This window comes from Merops nubicus, unplaced genomic scaffold, assembly GCF_000691845.1.
Source record: "Merops nubicus isolate BGI_N331 unplaced genomic scaffold, ASM69184v1 scaffold46550, whole genome shotgun sequence".
Lineage (NCBI taxonomy): Eukaryota > Metazoa > Chordata > Aves > Coraciiformes > Meropidae > Merops > Merops nubicus.
In genome coordinates this window covers 277-18,484 of record NW_008585738.1, presented here as the reverse complement: position 1 = coordinate 18,484, position 18,208 = coordinate 277, and the positions used below count along the sequence as shown (strand labels likewise).

The following is an 18,208-nucleotide window of genomic DNA, read 5'->3' as shown; positions in this document are numbered from 1 at the left end:
ATGGATCCAAGCCCAAGTGATCAGTTAATTGTTTCTGTACTCTTTACTGGATTCTTAAGTATTTTTTTAAATGTTGCCTGAGTGCTAGATAACTACATGCTACATTCACACAGTAACTTCTACTCAGTTCCAGCAGAGCGCTGGACAATGTGCCTTCACCGGGTTCGGGTGATCAGTGGCAGTGATCAGCTCTCTGCTCTGACACAACATACCAGCACTGTGATGAGAGTATTCGTAGGAAGAGAGCGTTTCACAGGCTCTGTCCAGGAATGAGAGTAATCTCCCACGGGACTGGCTCTGAACAGTCTGTGATGCTCCAAACCATCCAAGATGTGGCCCACGTTTTACTCTCTCTGACTGCCTTTAGCAACATGAGCCTCCCCAGCTGATCTGAATGTCAGCATGGAATTGACTCAGAGTCCACATTTATAAAAAAATTACATTATCTTTTTTGTTTAAAGAGTATATGATACCCTTTCACCATCTTCACAGCTAGAACGTGGACTGTTTATCTAACGTGGGGAGAAGGGCACTGGCAGCCAAATATTCCACATGAAAGAGTAACAGAACGTGGCAGCTGAGAACATTGGGAGACACAAATTTCCCTTGGAAGCATGAACTGGGTGCCTGGAGCTGTGCTAGCGACAGGTTGGTAGGGATCTTAAAGCGTCCTGCCGGCCAAGTTTCCACTGGAAAGTGTTGTCAGTTCTTACCAGCTTACCCACCCAGCCCCATGGTCTGCAGCTTTGCAGAACAGCTATTGACAGAGGGACAATCCACCCTGATCTAAGCAGGTAGCATTATTTTTCAGCTCCATCCCACCTTAACTGTCTGAAGAATAACTTTCAAATACAGAGGTCAGTGGGGGGAAAAAAACCCTGCTCTTGGTAGCCAGCTGAGCTGATAGCATAGGCCATACATGGGTTTGGAATGAGGGGCATTAGACTCAACCTCCCCAGTGCCAAGAAATACACAGCTAAAATGGGCAGCTCAGAGATGAGTAATGCACAGACAGGGCCCGGGGCGTTGGGAGTGTTCAGGCACTTTCAGAGTATGTTGGGTAAACGAGTATCTGTTTCCATGGCATCAAAACAGCACAGACACTACGCCGTGTCCCTTCGATGGTTCTCTGATCCCAGTGCTTCGTGTGAGCAGATCTGACTTCCAGCAGAAGCATTCCCTGGCTCTAGCATGGAGAACAGTGAATTCCCCTCGTGGGGAGGGGCTGCCCAGGACCAGCAGGCACTGTCTGCTCCAGTGCAGGGCTTGGGGATGGGGCCGTTCCAGAGAGCTCCTGCGGGAGACAGAGGCCACGTGGTGTTTCTTCTGCCTAGTGCCTGCTGGAAGTGATGCTAGTAAACAGGTCCTCAGGCTCCTCTGGAGAAGTGCAGTGGGTGGGCAGAGAAGGCTTCTCAGAAGGCATTACTGCCACTGTTCTGATCTGAAACCATTCCTAATGGTCCAAGAAATCCACCCGTAACTGACTCTCTGATATCTCCCCTGAAATTTATTGTGACTAACATGTCCTCCTGCACTGCACTCACATCATGTATGTCGCTGGCATTCCTTGCCATGCTGTGCCACAGAGGAGACTGGTTTTGGGGTGACCAAAATGGTTGCTGTACCTACAGTAGGGTGACTATGTGCCGTGGGGTTATTCAGCACAGAAGGTACTATCCAGTGGAGGGTTTTATTGTGATGCCATTCATGACGTTGCTTGGCAGCTGGGAGCCTGCCAGGGCTTTCCACCACGCAGCCACACCGTCCTTTCTTCCTCCCCTCAGATACTGTATGACCAATGCTTTGCTCTGCTCTGTCTTGTGGGAATGTTTTATCCTATTAAGGCACCACTGACAGCCAGATGTTCTGTTTTAGTCAGGACTCTATTTTTTTAAAACAAACATTTTTGAGCTGATGTTATTTTTATTTAGTTCGATCTGTGAAACTTCTGAAGACAGATCTTTGCTTGGCAAGGTCATATCAGGGAATGAGGGAGAAATTACTATCAGTCACTGTCTACGTATGTACATGCACACGAGGAGCCTACTTAGAGAGCAGTACTAATGTTGCAAACCTGAATATTCATGTGTTTTCCTAACGTGCTCTGTTAAATTGAGCTTTCAGTCCCACTCCACCTTGGAGTTATATGATCATACACTCTTTTTCACAAGGTCCTCTGTGCTTTGGAGGGCTCTGCCAGACCTGGTTGTGCAATGAATTTGGAGTTGGGTGTTGTGGAAAGCTCGTGCCTGAGGAATTCTCTGGTCTTTTGCTGCAGAAGTCAAAATGTGTATTGGAAATGAAATGGGATATGAGGAGGAGGGCATATTCTGTGGCAGCTGGACTCCACACCAGCCTCTGCCACAGAATTCCTTTCTGAAGCGTGGTAAATCTCTTCCACCAACTTTTGAGGTGGTCACTAATGCCCTCTTCTTAGTCTCTGGGATTCCTCACATAAATCCCTGGAGACAGACTCAGCCACGCGAGCCCCTGTCAGTTCAGTGAGAGTGAGCAGGGCAGTGCCTCGGCCCCGGCCCCTGAGCCAGCCTGTCTGCCTGCCCAGAGAAACCAGCTCCAGTGTGCTGAGCACCGGGCACCCAGAGTCACTGCCATCGCTCTGTGCTTGGCCTTTCCACCAGTGAAATGAGGACAGTGCTTTCCTCTGGCATCCCAAGGGTGCCGTGGGACTGTAACAGCATTGTGCACTCGGGGTGGGACTGCTGAGCTCGGGCAGTGCAGAGTCCTGCATCCCGCAGGGCTTGGAATGTCTGTGCTTAAGGAAAGGGATCTCTCTCTCCTTAGGACCTCTCCTCAACCAGCAACCCTGGTTTCTTTTATTTTTAGGATATTCCATGTTTTGATATGTTCAGAAGTCAAAAGGTAATCATTCTGAGCATGCTGTAAACTCCCCAGTACTTAAAGCTCTAATACAGGCAAATGCTGAAATGGGAAATGCCCGTGGGACAGGTTTTCCCATGCTTACTAGGCAAGAGCCATTGCTGTGAGGATTTCTCTCTCAGGCTAGGATCCGTCATCCTTCTACGGCACAAAATTAATTTAGCAAATAAAAGGAGGCCTGTGCCCTTCCTGTGTGTATGCTGACTTTTATGGTCATGGTGTCTCACTCGAAGTCTCAGCATTACAGTCATCTCATTTCTGTGTTACACAGGACTTGGTGGTGGTGGCTCTTAAAAAACATGCAAGTGTCTTGAGATTACACTAGCTGGAGAGGGACCTACTAAGAGTCTATTTACTGAACCTAAGTCATGGAAGATGGAGAAAAATCCACTACATAACCTCATACATTCCTTCAGCCCATAAAATATGCCTCCCTACAGTATTGTATGCTGTTCATAGCTTTGTCCAGTCCAGTTTTAAATTACATTTCCATACCTTTCCTTAAAAAACTGTTCAATGGCATGAGTCTTAGGAAGTTTTTCTTGACCTTCAGCCTGTGGGTTTTTTCTCTGCTTAATTTCGTATCATTACTTTGAATTTTGGCTGTGAAAACTGGAAGCATTTCAAGTTAGGAAAGTTTTAAGTGTCCCACATAAATGTGAGAGTTGACAAGTGTTTTAATAATAAGGAAGGGGAGGAAAGTGTCTGAAAGCACAGATCATGGCTCAGTGCTGAGGTTTCATAAGTGTTAACCAGATAAAAAGAGAACTTGTGGAGTGCAGTGAGCAGATCTGCTTCCACGGGGGCCAGGCTGACTGGAATGTGTTTTTGTCTTGCAGAAGATGAAGCCCATAGTCCAAAGAAGACGCTCTACCCCTTCTGCCATTACTAAAGCTCTCAGCAAGTCAAAGTACCATTCCAGGTAGAGGAAATACTTCTCTGACTCCTTTTTCCACCTTTCTGCTTATATGGACTGAGATCAAACCGGTTTTCAAATTAATTTAACAATGTGGAGGGCAATTTGTTTGTGGACAGGTATAGAAGAGTCTCTCTTCTACCAGAATGGCCTGCTGGTCAGCAGCAGAAGCTGAGGGAAGGGAGGAGGGTGGGGGGACATTAACGTTATGGCATTTGTCTGTGACTGTGGCAACACCGTCCCCGTGGAGCATGCTGGTGTCCACTCCAGAGTGTCCCTGCCCAGCCACACCACCACATCCTGGCGTTCTGAAACGAGGGTGGGGTCAGTCTCAGGTGAACTTGCAGGATCATTTAATATAAAGGGCAGGACTGATTAGCATTTGCTTGCCTTCTGACCAAGTTGTGTGGCTTCTTTGTCGTTTTCCCCCTACCACCTCCTAACTTGCACTAAAAAAAAAGTAAAGAAGAGAAACAAATTCTTGACTTTATTTGGCTGGGGAATATCCTTCTGAGGGAGGGAAGCTTTAAACGTTTCTCGTGATGGATTGCTGTGGAGGGAGCTGGTGCAATGCCATCTTTGCTTAGGCCAACAGAGTATTGGGGAAAGTTTTTTTTTCCTAATCTTGCTGTTTAATTCTAATCTTGTGTTTACAAATCTGTGTAACTCCTCCAGCTTTAGGAAATCCACTGCTGAGGCTGTGAGATGGTGTGGCTCTCACTGCTCTATTGACGCACATGGAAAGCTTTTAATATCAAGTTTAAAGATGATTTAGGTTCTCACTTGAAGAGGCAACAGATGCATAAGCCAAGAATTCACTTGTTGCCTGTGGGGTGGTGAGGAGGGAAGAGGGAATTTCTGTTTGCAAGAGTGTGAGAGTTCCTGTGACTGGGAGATACTTTTAAAAAGCAGCTACTGGCTAGCTTTAACTTCACTCCTGTGAAATCAAAGGAGCCCAATTATGAGGCCAGTGGAAATTTATTTGAAGACTAGCAATGTCAATAATACTACCCTTAAAGCTCCTGTGTTTTTTAATTTGTTCGTGTGGAGACTGCCCTTAGATTAGTGTTGCTGAGGGCTGGAGGGAAGGCAAGTATCTCCTCCACATGTGTCTTGCCTGCAGGCAAGATACGTATTTTTGTCTATGCATAGAGACAGGAGGATTTCTGGCTTCTTTCTGCCTACATAAATCTAAGGCCATATCTCAGAGATTAGCTAATTCAGTCAGGGTTGGATACACAAATACTGTCTCTGAACGAGACTCAGCAAAGAACTACTGTTTGTTCATTCAGCACAGTCCCACCTGTAGAGCAAGCGCACAAGTGACCGTGAGACCCGTTGTACTTCCAGCACTGCCAGCCAGGGCTGGGGCAGCACTGAAAAGGTGCTCTGGGAGGGTGCTGAGAGGCAAGTGGGGAGATCAGCACTTGGTGGAGCTCCTCCAGCTGGGGAGAGCATAGAGAGAGGCTCTAGTTTGATCCCAGCAGTGGCTTGTTCACTTCAGTCCACGTGCAAAAACCCATTTGGGTTTTTTTGAAATTGTCAGTACCTTTATCAGTCTCAGTAGAAACAAGATGCTGGATTGCAGCCAGGGTAAAGCCAGAATTGGATGGCTGGAATTAGGTGAGTACATGCAGTCTGGTTGGGGTTTTTTTGTGCTGAAGCCCTTGCATTGACAAGCAGCTCAGTATGGATGGAAAACGTGCAGAATTGCCAGTGCTATGAGCCACAGGTTTTCAGCATTCTTTTGACTCATAGCTCACACGCATGTGCAGGAAATAAGTGTTTAACCTGAGTGAGAAATTACTCAAAAATTAGTATTTCAGCAGCCTAACTTCCCCAGATTTGGTGTGGGCATTCAGGCAGTTTTCCATCTTTCTGAAGCTGGTAAAATTAATTGGGCAGAAGCAGACAAATGTAGTTCACAACTGAGATAAATAGGGGCAGTGCTGGGAGAAGCATGGGGCTGTCAGGCTGTTCCAAAACAGTCACCTGTGTCGAATCTCAAACCCTTGTGAGAAAAATCTCTGACAAAGACACATGATTTTTCTTCCTCCTGCAGGGAAACTACCCTTTCCTCTTCCCATTCAGACAATGGGCTGCCAGGTGGGGTGTTCAGCAGCCCAGGCTCCACTTGCATCCTGGACGAGCGCGTGCAGCTGACCGTGGGCCTGCAGACACAGGAGAGACACTTGATCTTGTGCAGTGATGTGCTGGTCATCGCCAAGTCCAAGTAAGAGGGATTCACACTTACTCCTTCTCCCCAGCACATGCTGTTGCAGCTAGGCTCTGAGCTATTTGTGGAGCATGTATTGAAGCAACTCTTCTTTACAAATGTGGCCTGTCCCCTTCCACCTCCAGGAATTCTTCTTGGTATGAACATTTCACTCCATTTTCCTGGAGGAAAGGTCATCTAATTGGTTTTGCCTCTTCCCTTATGTGGCTTCTGGAAGGAATAGCATGAGGGCAAGAGGCAGTGAGGACAGAAAACTGACTGCTGGTCTGGCTACTTCTGCCACGCATAAATTAAGACCTTAGGTGACAAGTTATTAGCATAGACAGTAATTAGCCAAATCACCATTTACCTGCACGTGGCTGTAGTCAGTCGCATTGCTCTAAGCTGCAGCTGTCCCACTGCAGCCACCAACCCCCAAATCCTCTTGCTAAACTTTCTTGTAGTGCCTCCACATGCACAGATGTTTTGTTCTGGGAGGCTTGTTGCTTTCACTGTATCTGCATGACTGGAAGGTGGCATGACCAGACTCTGAAGGTTTAGATGTTAGGATCTTGCCTAAGAAAACCATAATTTGAATTGCAGGTCCTCCTCCAGCCTGAAGCTGAAAAAGCAGGTGCACCTGAGTGAAGTGTGGACTGGAAGCTGTCTCAGCGAAGTGACAGAGAAGAAGATGAGTCCTGAGAATTCGTTTGTCATTGGCTGGCCTACCACCAACTATGTTGTTACCTTCAGGTATCTCATCAGACAGCAGAGCTCCCTCTGCAGCCTGGCAGGTGCCCAAGTCTCCCATGTGCCCTGAACTCCACCACAACCCTTCTGCCCATTGAGTAGAGGACTTCCACTCATATTGGACAGTGTGGTAAAAACTTGGATGTTGGGAGACAATAATCTTAGAAAGAATCTGCAGGGATCCTTTTAGAGGACCAACCCTTGCAAGTGTTGTTACAGCAAAGGCTAACCCTGCTGCAGAGCATCCTGCAACCTCACAGCTGGATCTGCCATAGCTAACCAGTTTGTTCCATCCTGTGACCTGCAAGCTTGTTGTTTCAGCACCTGCTGACAGCCATTTCTGTAGGAAACTAGTCCTAGTTTGAGGATTTTTCATTACAAAGGACAGGTTAGTTATGTAAATGAAAATGCCAGATGGCCTTGTGCCAGATCCTTGATAAAGGATCAAGTCCTTTATCTGCACCTAGTGTGGCATGGACAGCTTCTGGGCAGACCTTCCCCCTGCAGTTGTCTGCCAGGGTGTCCCAAGCCCACAGCACCAGAATATAAAAATGGAAAGGTTCTTCAAGGTGGGTCAGCACAAGCAGCACGGTCTAGAGTTTGCTTAGACCTTGCCAACCCCAAAAATAGGAGCATGGAGCAGTCTAGAGATTAGCCCATTCCTGTTGAAATGCCATCTCAAAGTCTGTCCTGATGTTGTGCCTGAGATAATAAGGCTGACCAAAAAGCAGGTGACCTTTTTATTACCTGGAGCTCTGTCTGGCCTGGCTGACACCTGGAGCTGAGGTCACTGCTGGCTCAGGCATCTCTGCTTCCCACCCTTCTGCCAAGCAGAGGGGTCAGCAGTCGTCAGGGGTTGTTCTGTCATCAGTGGTTCTGCTGGCACAGCTAGGAAGGACTGATCTGGCCTGGTGTTTGTCCTTCTGTGAGACAGCTGCCTTGGTGGAAAAAGAAATGGGAACCACACCATGGCTTCACACGTGATGTCTCATTTCCAGGGCTCAGGATGGTCTCTCCCGGGTGATGCATTACTGACTAGGGTTCATGCTCAGGCATGCAAGCTGCCATTTGTGTCTCAGTCCAGACTCAATGGCAGTTCCATTTCCTTCACAACACTGAGAGCTGGGTAGCCCTTGTTGGCAGCAGAAGTTTCTAGGATCAGCAGATATTGGGAAGGACGTAATAAGACAAAGAAAATAGCAGTTAAAGGTCACTGAAAAACTAATAAGGGCCCACAAGCTGAATTAACTCCAACATCACAGAAAGACATTTGCCCTTGATCTGGACACTGACCAGTCAGGGTGGGCAATGCAGTCCAGTTTGTTGCTGAGATTTTTCTGATATTATTTTTGTAATTTGTTAAAATAGGACAGAAGCAGGACAGAACTGTCCTTTTGTTCCAGGGCTTTTCAGGAAGGAACTTTGACTTACAGCTATCTATAAATGAAACTGGGTAGAGTTTCCAAAGGCTGTTACCCACTCAGCACTTGTTTGATGATCTGCCTCCCTTTCTATCTTCAGCTCAGCTGACGTGAAGGAACGATGGCTGTCAGCATTACTGTGGTAAGTGACCCTCCTTTCATCCCTCTCCTGGGTGGTTCCTCTGCAGTCCTCAGAAAAGTTTGTCATGCTAGGTGTCAGATTGCCTTCTGATTTTCAGCACATTAAGTATCTAGCTACTGTTTGAAAAATCCACCATCGAAACCTCAGTGTTGGAGCCCCTGGGTAAAAGCAAAATTGGTGTTAACAATCCAGGGAGATTAAATCCACTAGGGGATAGCATTGTTGGAACACCTTTTTAATTTTTGAGCCACTGGAAAGGCTGACTTTTCTAGTCACTATGGAAATGTCACAAGCATTACTGATTCTTCAGATGGTTTTTGATTCAAACTCAAGTTCCTGTTTCATGGCATCTAGAGGCTACAGTAGTTTCTTTTTCGTGCTACATTTTCCTGGGTTGTTTCCGGTAACATGGAGAGAAAGATAAAGAAGCCAGTAAGAGCATGTGAGCACACTGTGAACATTGTCTGTTATTGTTACTGTCATAATGAATATGTATTTACTATAGTGCCAAGGAGCAGGTTCCCTTGGACCTCTTGGATCCAAATCTTAGGGTCCTTCTCAAGTTTGGTTGGGAAATTATATTCCCTTCCCTTTCTTTGGCTTTCAGGCATATCAATGAGGCAAAACAGAATGAATATCTGAAGAATCTAACCCTTCAGATCTTTGTGCTGGACACTGACAACTGTTCTTCTGTAAGTAGAGCTAAGAACCTGCTCATCCAGCCAATGCTACAGGGAGCTCTGTTGGGTAGGGGTGGGAAGGCAAGGCTGTGGTGCTGCTGCTGCTATCCCTCTTTAAAATTCAAGTCTCATCTGAAAAGGTTTAGAGGATGTGCCTCTGGGCAGCTACATCTTTCCCTCTGGAATCCCACTCAGAGAGTTTTGGGCTGGAAAATCAGGAGGTAGTCAGACCCTACCAAAGAACAGTTAGTTCTTAAGATTATTTGTGGCCTCTGGCTTCTCTTCTCTTTTCCTCTGCCTCACGTCATAACTGGTGATGGTTTGTGGGTGAGTGCCCAGGCATTCCTATTTGCAGTGTAGCAAGTTGAGGATATTGATCATGAAAGAGTCACTGATGTGATCTTCTGAATTAATGTCCTGGAATCTGTTCCAGTCTTTTCCTATTAACAGCATACATTTCTAGGCTTCATGCCAAGGTTGGTAGGTCACATTTAGCTTCTAAGGACTCCTCCCTTAGAGTGACCCCAGACACTCGTGGTTTATTAGCGTTGTGCCATGTCACACTTTGGAGAGACAGTGGCACTCCTGTGAGTCAGATTCTCATGTGACCAAGCACAGCATCTGAATACCACCCAGCTCTGTGATTTCTACTTGATGAAGTCTTTGGATGGTGTAGTAAACCTGTGACAGAAAAAGTAGAAAACAGTTTTCACAGTGGATAGCCATCACCCTTAACAATAATTCTGGTGTAGTTCAAATTGGCACAACTCTTCTAACCATGAACATTTCATAAAGAGAGTCAATAGACTGTTGAGTGAAATTTCCCCCAGATTTTCAAACTACAAGAAACTGCAACCAAATTTCTTGCCTTCTTACTAGCTCCCTGTGTTTTCTGTTTTCTTTTCTAGACTACTGCAGTCAATGTGTCCAATGTGGAAACAGCAGAGAGTGTGATGAAGAAGACCCTTCTACAGCTTGGACTTCCTGTAAGTGGCAGCTGCTTAGGCTGCCAGATCTTAGCTGAGGAAGCTGGCAGTGTCTGGTGTGTGGGACAGAGCAGTGTGGAGCAGTCCAGATCTGCTGTAGCTAACCAGTAAGGCTCCCCAGAGTACAAGAGGAAGCAACCTCTCTGTAGGTGCCAAGTAATAGAAACACAGACCTGCTTGCATGCATACATTAAATTCAAACCTTGTATATTAAAGTCCTTTGGATTTCAGAGGACTTGCTGGTTGCAGTCCAGCATTAGTATTGAGTCAGGCTTGTCAAGGGATTATTAATATAGCCATGAAATACTGAAAAACCAGTGATGTTGGCAGATGAGCCTTTCCCACTGCAGTGGTCCAGCCTTTCCCATTACAGGTCACTTTGACAGTGGTCCAGTAGTTTAATACCAAGGAGTGCTGGTAAAACAGGCTGGGAAACCATCATGTGGGTTTACATCCTGCTGGCTCTCAGTCTTTTCTTCTCCTGAACCTTTCCCTTTCCTCTGCATATCAAACAGACTGATCCAGAGCACTGTCCCTCCCAGCCGTGTGGCTGGCCTGGAGAGAGCTGTGCCTGCCTGGCTGCATGGCCTGGCCAGACAGTTGTTACTGCCTCTTGCTTTCTGAGTGGAGCCTTGTGGAGGCCTGGCCCCATTCACCTAATGTTTTCCTCTTCCCTCTTCACCAAACACCAGGGCAGGACGAGTGAACACCACCTCTGGGTGATCTCAGGAAAAGATGACCCAGCTTACCCTCTCATTGGTAAGAGCTCTCCCGTTTCCCCTCAAATCTAGCACCACGGGAACAAGTGGTAAGTGACATTGGTGTATGTGGCAGGGAAACATCTCAAACATTCCAGTCTTCACTTTAAAAAGCCATGGTAGGGGGGCTGTGGCTGATGTGAGGTGTGACATCAAGCTGATGTGAGATGTCACTTGGCTTTTATGGTGTCAGTATCCATGTGTAATCAATGCACGATATCTTTGAAGATCTTCACACTTCCCTCACTTTTCCAAGCAAATCTGTGCATTCCTGGGTGGGAACCCATGGCACTTTTCAGCAGTCGCAGCAGAGGAGAGTGCTGGAGGTGATTTCAGAAATAGAAGAACCATTTTAAAGTAAACCTCTGAAATTTGTCTGTTAAGTGCTAATGGTGATCATTATGGAGATCACCAAAGCTGGAATTTTGAAACAATAATAACAATAATCATAGTTTTTATGTGTGGATTGTTGGCAAAATCAATCAAGACAGCAAAATATAAGATTGCATGTACAATCTGCCAGAGAGGAAGCGAGGAAATAGACTGATTTACCCAGCACCTAAACCAAAGCTGTTAGATGCATTTCAGCTGCTTTCTTCTGTAATGGATGTGTCAGTGGTGCAGCCCTTGCTCAGTCACACCAAATGAGTAATCTCAGCATTAACTCTGCATTATGTTTTCATGATAACCCAACACATACACCCCCAGGCTCCTCAGTGAAGTGTATGCATGCTGGTTTATTGAAGAGAACTTGCTCCAAAGACCATGTTGTCATAGTAAGACTATTATTCTGGGGCTCCATAGACTGTGGGTTTGTTAGTGGATGTGTATGGGTGTTTCCAAGCCATCGTACCACATGCTTGCTTTTTGTATTCATCCAATACCTTCTAGCCTGTCATAGTGAGCTAGCTGCTGCAGAGAGAGGCTTACAGTGCTTTGTTAGTGCAGTGGGGCCCATAAGCCTATTAATAAAGGTTTAAACCCAGTTTATAGTGCTTTGTCCTATAGGATTCTGGAGAGCTGCTAATGAAGAGTGGCTGGCCAGGTTTAATTGGATGTACTTGTAAAGCAGTGGTCATATATATATGCATAGATGTGCCCAGGCCTCTTTAGTCCACAGGTGGAGGTTTTGAGCAACGTTGCTTAGAGGTCCAGCTGCAGTGGGAGCCATTGGATGTGGCTGCTTCCTCCTGCCTGGATTTGGAGCTATTTTCACATAGCTTTGCATCTTTTCTTGATCTTTACAGAACTTTTTGCTCAACAGGGCACGAGCATCCTTTCAGCATCGCGTTGAACTGTCTCCGGGACTCTGCTGACCAGCAACAAGGAACCAATAACAACACCCTCCTGGCTGATGGGACAGAGGCTTCCTTCCTTGATCAGCTCCCAAAGGAGAAACAGTGTCAGTTTGTCCTGAAACCCCGGCTCCAAGCTCCAGTGCAGATGAGGAGAGGTAGGGGCTGCAGGGCTGCGTTACAAGCAGGCAGAGAATTTGCTGCTTTCCATGGCAGTGCCAAACTCTTCCAAGCATCACATGTATCCCAGAGTCACTCTTTATGTGAGTGTATGCACAGAGGAAGAGATCACAGAGGGGCTAAATTTGTCTGTGTCTTGAATGGGTTTCCATTCAGAATTACCTTTCAGTCCTTGATGAGCTTCCAATTCCAAGCCATTCTTGCACTGCACAGACAGCAAGGTTCCCTGAAGAGCAGTGATTGAATAGGAGCTTTGCTGGTGGTTGAGAGATGAACAAGTGGTTTCACTGCTCTATAATATCTGGCCTTCCCCATAAAGAGAGTAGCTATAAACAAGCAATGGTAGAAAGTCCTTGCTTTGCTGGGAACTCTGCCTCCACTGTAGGTCACTCACTGGCCAGCAGGAAGGACAGAGAGGTGTCTAACAAAGGTCTGTGGTTTCTTTCAGAGTCACTGCAGAAACACACCAAGAGGAAGAAGTCCTTGATTGACTGGGCCCTGCGCCGCAGCACCAGCACCCCCACGGGCAGCCCCCCTTCCCAGTCCCCTACCACCCCAAGGAAGCTCTTTGGCCTCTCTCTGTCCTCTGTCTGTCCTGATGGGATCCTTCCCAAGCCAATCATGGTAAGGGGCAGCCTGGAGTGTTTGTCCTGACATAAGCTTCCTATGTTTAGCCCAGAATTTAAAGCCACTTGTGGTATTTATGAGGATTGGATGGGGAAGACTGTAATTTACTTGTGATTCAGATCTAGCTCAATAACAAGGATGAGAGCATCCTTCTCCTGTGTAATCCTTATCTCTTCGTGCACAGATGTCCATCCTCTTTCAGTGGGTATCTCTAGCCAGGTCATCACAACCTGACAAGGGGCAATGTCAGTGGGCTGTGCCATGCTACATAGCCTGGACATCATTCACTACAAGAGTTCACTGGGCTCACACTTGCCACTGGATCAGTGGTACTTGAACTGTACCTGCAACAAGAGCTGACAGGCTCTTACCCCTGGTTAAATCACAATAAGTCTCTGTATGGCTGTCCTCTTCCCAGTACTGACTAGTCTTAAGCTAATTATAATATGTGAGGCATAATATACACAAACAACAGGGTAAAGTGTTAGGCTCTTAAGTACAACTGGGCTTTCTCTTAGGATATGTTGCTCCTGCTGTACCATGAAGGTCCCTCTACTAGGGGCATTTTCAGACGTTCTGCCAATGCAAAGACATGCAAGGAGCTGAAAGAGAAGCTGAACTCTGGAGATGATGTCCAGGTGGATGGAGAGTCAGTCTTCGTGGCTGCAGCTGTCATCACGGTATGTTTGGCCAAGTAACTCAGCTGCCTGGGCTAATGGTACCTTCCTTCTTTAAGGATGCAACATGAGTCTTTATGGGTAGGGAAGATGTGGGGAGGGGGGGACAGAAAGGGTTTCCAGCCAGGCACATTCTCACCTGATGGCTTGGTCCATCTGTGTGCACAGAGGCCTCTGCCTGACCCTGTGGTGCTTGTTTTCACACGCAGATCTATGCCGTGACCCTCAGGCCAGTGTTTCCTTTTGCACCTCCCTGTACAAACAGCCTCCAGCAGGCAGTATAGTCATGTCAGCCTCCAGGATAACCATGGCGTCTGCACAGTGCCAAATAACATGACAGAGCCTGGAGTCAGTGATTCGGGTGCTGCACTGACATGGGCATAAAGCCCCTTGGTGGCTGCAGCACGGATGCTCTTTGTCCTTTCAGGACACACAGAAAAGACTGCAGGGAGATAGGGGAGGACACATGCCACTGAAGGGCAACTGCATCCCCCCCAGATAGAGTGGCCGTGCTCAAAGGAGCTGGCCTGTACTGTCTAGACCTTAAGCCATCACCCTGTAATCAGCCAGCAAGCAAGAGGGAAAACAGCTGCCAGATCCAAGCAGAGGGGTTGTAGTGGGTGGGGAACGAAGTTTGTGATAACACCTAAGTTTTAGTAAGAAAAGGCCTTTACACTGGCAATTAAATCTGGTCAGAACAATTCAGGCACTTAAAGCATCAAAAACCACCCCTATCTCTTGCTCTTGTTGACCCAATACAAAAAGCTGTTGACTGGGAGTATTCAGGCACTTTCCAACACAAGACATACACTAGGTGGTTAAATAGTCCCCTGAGAAAACTACAGAAACAAGAACTGTTTCAAAGAGAACTGTGCACAGCCTTAGGGGCGAGTCCTTCGCCTGCTGCAGCAGAGATGAGCCCTGCTGGAAGAAGGGGCAGGGACGAGGGCTGGCTGCTCCCCACTGCTGCTGCAGGGCTGTGCTGGAAGGGCCCTGGGAGGGCAGCTTGGGGGAGGTGGGGAGGTGGGGGGAAACGTATCTGTGTTGTGTCTTGTTTTATCTTCTGCTTAATATGAATAAACAATGACTGCTGTATGCATCGTGAAACCAAAACAAGGAATTCAAAACTGACCAGACTGCTCTGCATATATATATTTAATTCAGGATTTTCTCCGAAATATACCTGACAGTGTTCTATCCTCAGACATGCACGGACTGTGGATGGAAGCTGTGGACACAGAAAATCGGGCACGTAAGATTGAAGCTATCAAAAGGTTTGTAAAAGCTTCTTTTGGTGGGAGAGGGGGGAGCATATGGCCCTAAGCACAGACTTCATCTGCTGGGAGACTCCTGGCAAGGCTCCAGGCCACAGTAGAGCTATTGCTGATTGCCAGTGTCACTGGTCAGAATGTTTTCCTTTCAGTGGTCTTTTATGAACATTTCTGACCCAAAAAAATTCCATTAGAAAATTCTTTTCTGATGACTAGTTCAAATTACCAGAAACGGCGAACGGAAGCAGCACAATGACCTGGCCACCAGGAGTACACCAAATGCTGGTGGAATTAGATCTTTAATGATGGCAACTTTTCTCTTATGTGCACAAAGTGAGTGAAGCTGATCATCATACTGGCAGTTAGAAGAAATAGCCTCACCAAGATGGTGACAGAGACCTTGAGAACAGCTTAACTGCCTTGAAACTGCTGCCCTGAGCAAGAACACTCTGTCAGCATCCCGTGGGATATGCCGTGTGTCAAACCCCTTGTCAGAGGCTCAGCTCAGTTCTTGAACCTTACCATTTGACCTGGGCCTCCTTCCTCCATTGTCTCTATGGCATGGGACACAGGCAGTGGCATTGCCCTGTGTGCTGCTGGCCTGGAGCTGTCTGCCTCTCCTCTGGGAAGTTTTATTGAGGCATTATGGACTTCTACCCACGTGTGATGGACATTAAGTCCCTTGTCTCCAGCTCTGTGACCAGAGTGGGTAGGCAGTATGGGTGTGAAGTTGTGGCTCTCCCATAAGCTGATGGAGTGCCACAGTCTGTGTTACCAGATGTGAGTGCCTCAAACCAGTTGCAAAATGGCAGAAGGGGGCAAAAGCTTTGGGACGTAACCTCTGATGCCTGAAGAGCAGACTTTCTGAACAACACTGTTTTCCTTTCCTCCCACTCCCTGAATAGTCTAGTGAACCAGCTTCCAGAGGCAAACCTCATCTTACTCAGACACCTCTTTGGAGTCCTCCATCATATCGAGCAGAATTCTGGTGTGAATCAGATGAATGCCTTTAACCTGGCTCTTTGCATAGCACCCAATATGCTGTGGCTACCAAGTCCCACTGGGCCTGAAGAGGAGAGCAGGTCTACAAAAAAGGTAATCTTTCCTGGCTTGGCCTCGTGCCTGTCTTCCCCTTTTACGGGCGCTGTGTTTTGCAGACTGAAGGAAGCCAGCTGAGTGGCATCTGGCCTGTGGCCTTTCCCTGTGCCCGTGCTGGCAGGGGAATGTGCTTTATCCAAGGTGGAAAGGGAAGCTGTGGTTGCTTTACCAGATGAACTTCCCTTATGGTCAAGCAAGCACGAGAAGGATGGAGCAGCTGAAGTTAGACACTGCCACTTCAGCTGGGTTAAAGCCATCTTGCAAAGACAGAGTAAGCAATGAACATGACAGTGCCTCAGAGGGAGGAATGCTTACTTGTAGCTTATGAGGTGTTCTCAATAGTAAGGAAAATTGTAGAATGTGCTGTACCAAGCTCACTGTGCCAGTGCATGTAGCTCATATTCTTGCCCCAGGTGTTCATACAGAAGCATTGCCACGTTCTTTACAGCTTCTTGAGCAAAATGTTCTGTAGGAAATTACGTCTTTGTCAAAAGAGAAGGAACATTCTGGCACTGATTGAGTTGCTTTATACAGGTGGTTATATATTCATCAAACTGACTGTAAATTCATGTCTTTGCCAGGTGGCCTTATTAGTGCAATTCCTGATTGAAAACTCGGGCGAGATTTTTGGAGGTGACATTGCTTCCTTGTTTCAAAGACCAGACAAAAAGAATATCAAAAACTCAGAGGAATCTCTGGGTAAGTTGGTGGTATTGCACCTTCCAGAAACGTTTTGAATCTTTTAATAGGTAAACTTGTGCAAAAGAGTTTGTTTTCCCTTCATGTCTCTTCCAAGGAAAAGCACTGAAGAACAGTTGGGTCTGGTTTTCCCTTTGCCTGTCAGGCAATTTGAGGAATTGAGGGCAAAGCAGAGGGCTGAGATGCATCACTTCAAATGTGTCCCTCAGGATGGTTGTCTTTCTCTGTGGCTGCTGTTCAACCTATTCCAGCCATCACAAGAATTTAGTTTAGCCTTAGCAATGCCATGTCCCAGCAGGCTTTTCTTCCAGATTAGTTCTGTAAAGCTAAACCAGATGGTTGAATGAAAAGAGATCTAGTCGTCTCTGTTAAATATCCTGTGAATACAGGCCAGTGGTGAAAGCTCAGGTCATCTAGCCAGAATTTTTTATGTTGCTCCCAAGCCTGCTCTGGTCCCTGTGAAAATAATGGCTCGTCTTTACTTTGCCACAGACTTGATAATATTTCCCTGCCTTAGTTGTAAGGAACTATATGGGGTTAGGAGATGGAGGCAACAAATTAATTTGTGTTCTCTGCCTGAGGTGTAGGCTTGGCTCAGCACGACGAGTCCTCCGACGAGCTGGAATTTTCTGCTTGTGACCCAGAAGGGCCAGGACAGCACCTGGTACCTGACATGGATGCCATTTTTGAACCATCCGGCAGTCTGCTACTCGACGAGGATCAGGAGGACTGGGACTTGTTCAGTGAAATCACAGCCTGCTACCAGAGCCAGTGCCGGAAGAACGCCCGTGCCGACAGCTATGACCTGCTGGAGGAGGAGGGCTCTTTCTGCTCCCTGGGCTCCATCCGCTCGCTCAGCCCGGCCAGGGGCCGCTGCTCCTCGGAGCCCAGCGTCTGCCTCAGCTCTCAGCTCCCTGCTCAGAGCCACGAGCCGGTGGCCCGCCAGTCCAGCTGCGATGCCACCATCATGCACAGCCACACCGACTACATCCACAGGCTCAGGCAGCTGCAGGTAGAGAGCCAGAAGTTGATTGATGAAGGCCTAAGCCCGGGGGCTAATAAAGCCAGGCAGAACTTGTGGCAGTCAGCTCAGACCAGCTCTCAGGTGAAGAAGTTCAGCCATCACAAGTCCAGCCTGTCCAACAGGTCCAGCTTCTCTAGCTTGTCTTCTACCACCACCTCCCCATCTGCCTCCTCGCTCAGCTCCCTAGACAGTGCTTTCTCCTACTGCTCAGAGTCGTCAGCCATTAGTCCCACAGACGTCTCCTCCCTACCATTCATGTTTGGCACGTCTGCCAGGCTTCATGCTGTGTCCCCCAAGGTTGCCAAGAAGTCCCCAAAAGAGTTGCACAAGTTCTTCACATCTCCTGTGTCTTTAAACCCATGTGACCTGCACAGTTTCCATGAGTATGACCCCAAGGCTGTAGAGAGCAGTCATTGCTTTGGAGAGAGGAAAGGTTTTCCACCTCTCAGCAGAGCTGCTGTGGGAAGCCCGTTAACTGACAAGGACTGGGAAGAAGAGATACAGCTGAGTTGTGTAGGGGGCCCTGGCCCAGGGCCCAGGAGCCAGGATTATACCAAAGAGTTTGAACAAA

The 18,208-nt window shown here is 47.3% G+C and overlaps 1 protein-coding gene across 1 annotated transcript in view; it reads left to right on the top strand.

Annotated features, from left to right (window-relative positions):
• Positions 1 to 3,740: 3,740 nt before the first annotated feature.
• Positions 3,741 to 18,208, top strand: part of ARHGAP20 (Rho GTPase activating protein 20) — a gene marked incomplete at its 3' end in the record, with an annotated part of 14,670 nt that continues 202 nt past the window's right edge. The window contains exons 1-14 of the mRNA XM_008948164.1: positions 3,741 to 3,820; positions 5,877 to 6,047; positions 6,633 to 6,782; positions 8,301 to 8,342; positions 8,950 to 9,034; positions 9,931 to 10,008; positions 10,701 to 10,767; positions 12,031 to 12,219; positions 12,690 to 12,865; positions 13,387 to 13,548; positions 14,710 to 14,819; positions 15,722 to 15,911; positions 16,496 to 16,613; positions 17,195 to 18,208. Of these exons, the coding sequence (XP_008946412.1) occupies positions 3,741 to 3,820; positions 5,877 to 6,047; positions 6,633 to 6,782; positions 8,301 to 8,342; positions 8,950 to 9,034; positions 9,931 to 10,008; positions 10,701 to 10,767; positions 12,031 to 12,219; positions 12,690 to 12,865; positions 13,387 to 13,548; positions 14,710 to 14,819; positions 15,722 to 15,911; positions 16,496 to 16,613; positions 17,195 to 18,208 (2,632 nt within the window). The remainder of the gene's footprint in view (positions 3,821 to 5,876; positions 6,048 to 6,632; positions 6,783 to 8,300; positions 8,343 to 8,949; positions 9,035 to 9,930; positions 10,009 to 10,700; positions 10,768 to 12,030; positions 12,220 to 12,689; positions 12,866 to 13,386; positions 13,549 to 14,709; positions 14,820 to 15,721; positions 15,912 to 16,495; positions 16,614 to 17,194) is intronic.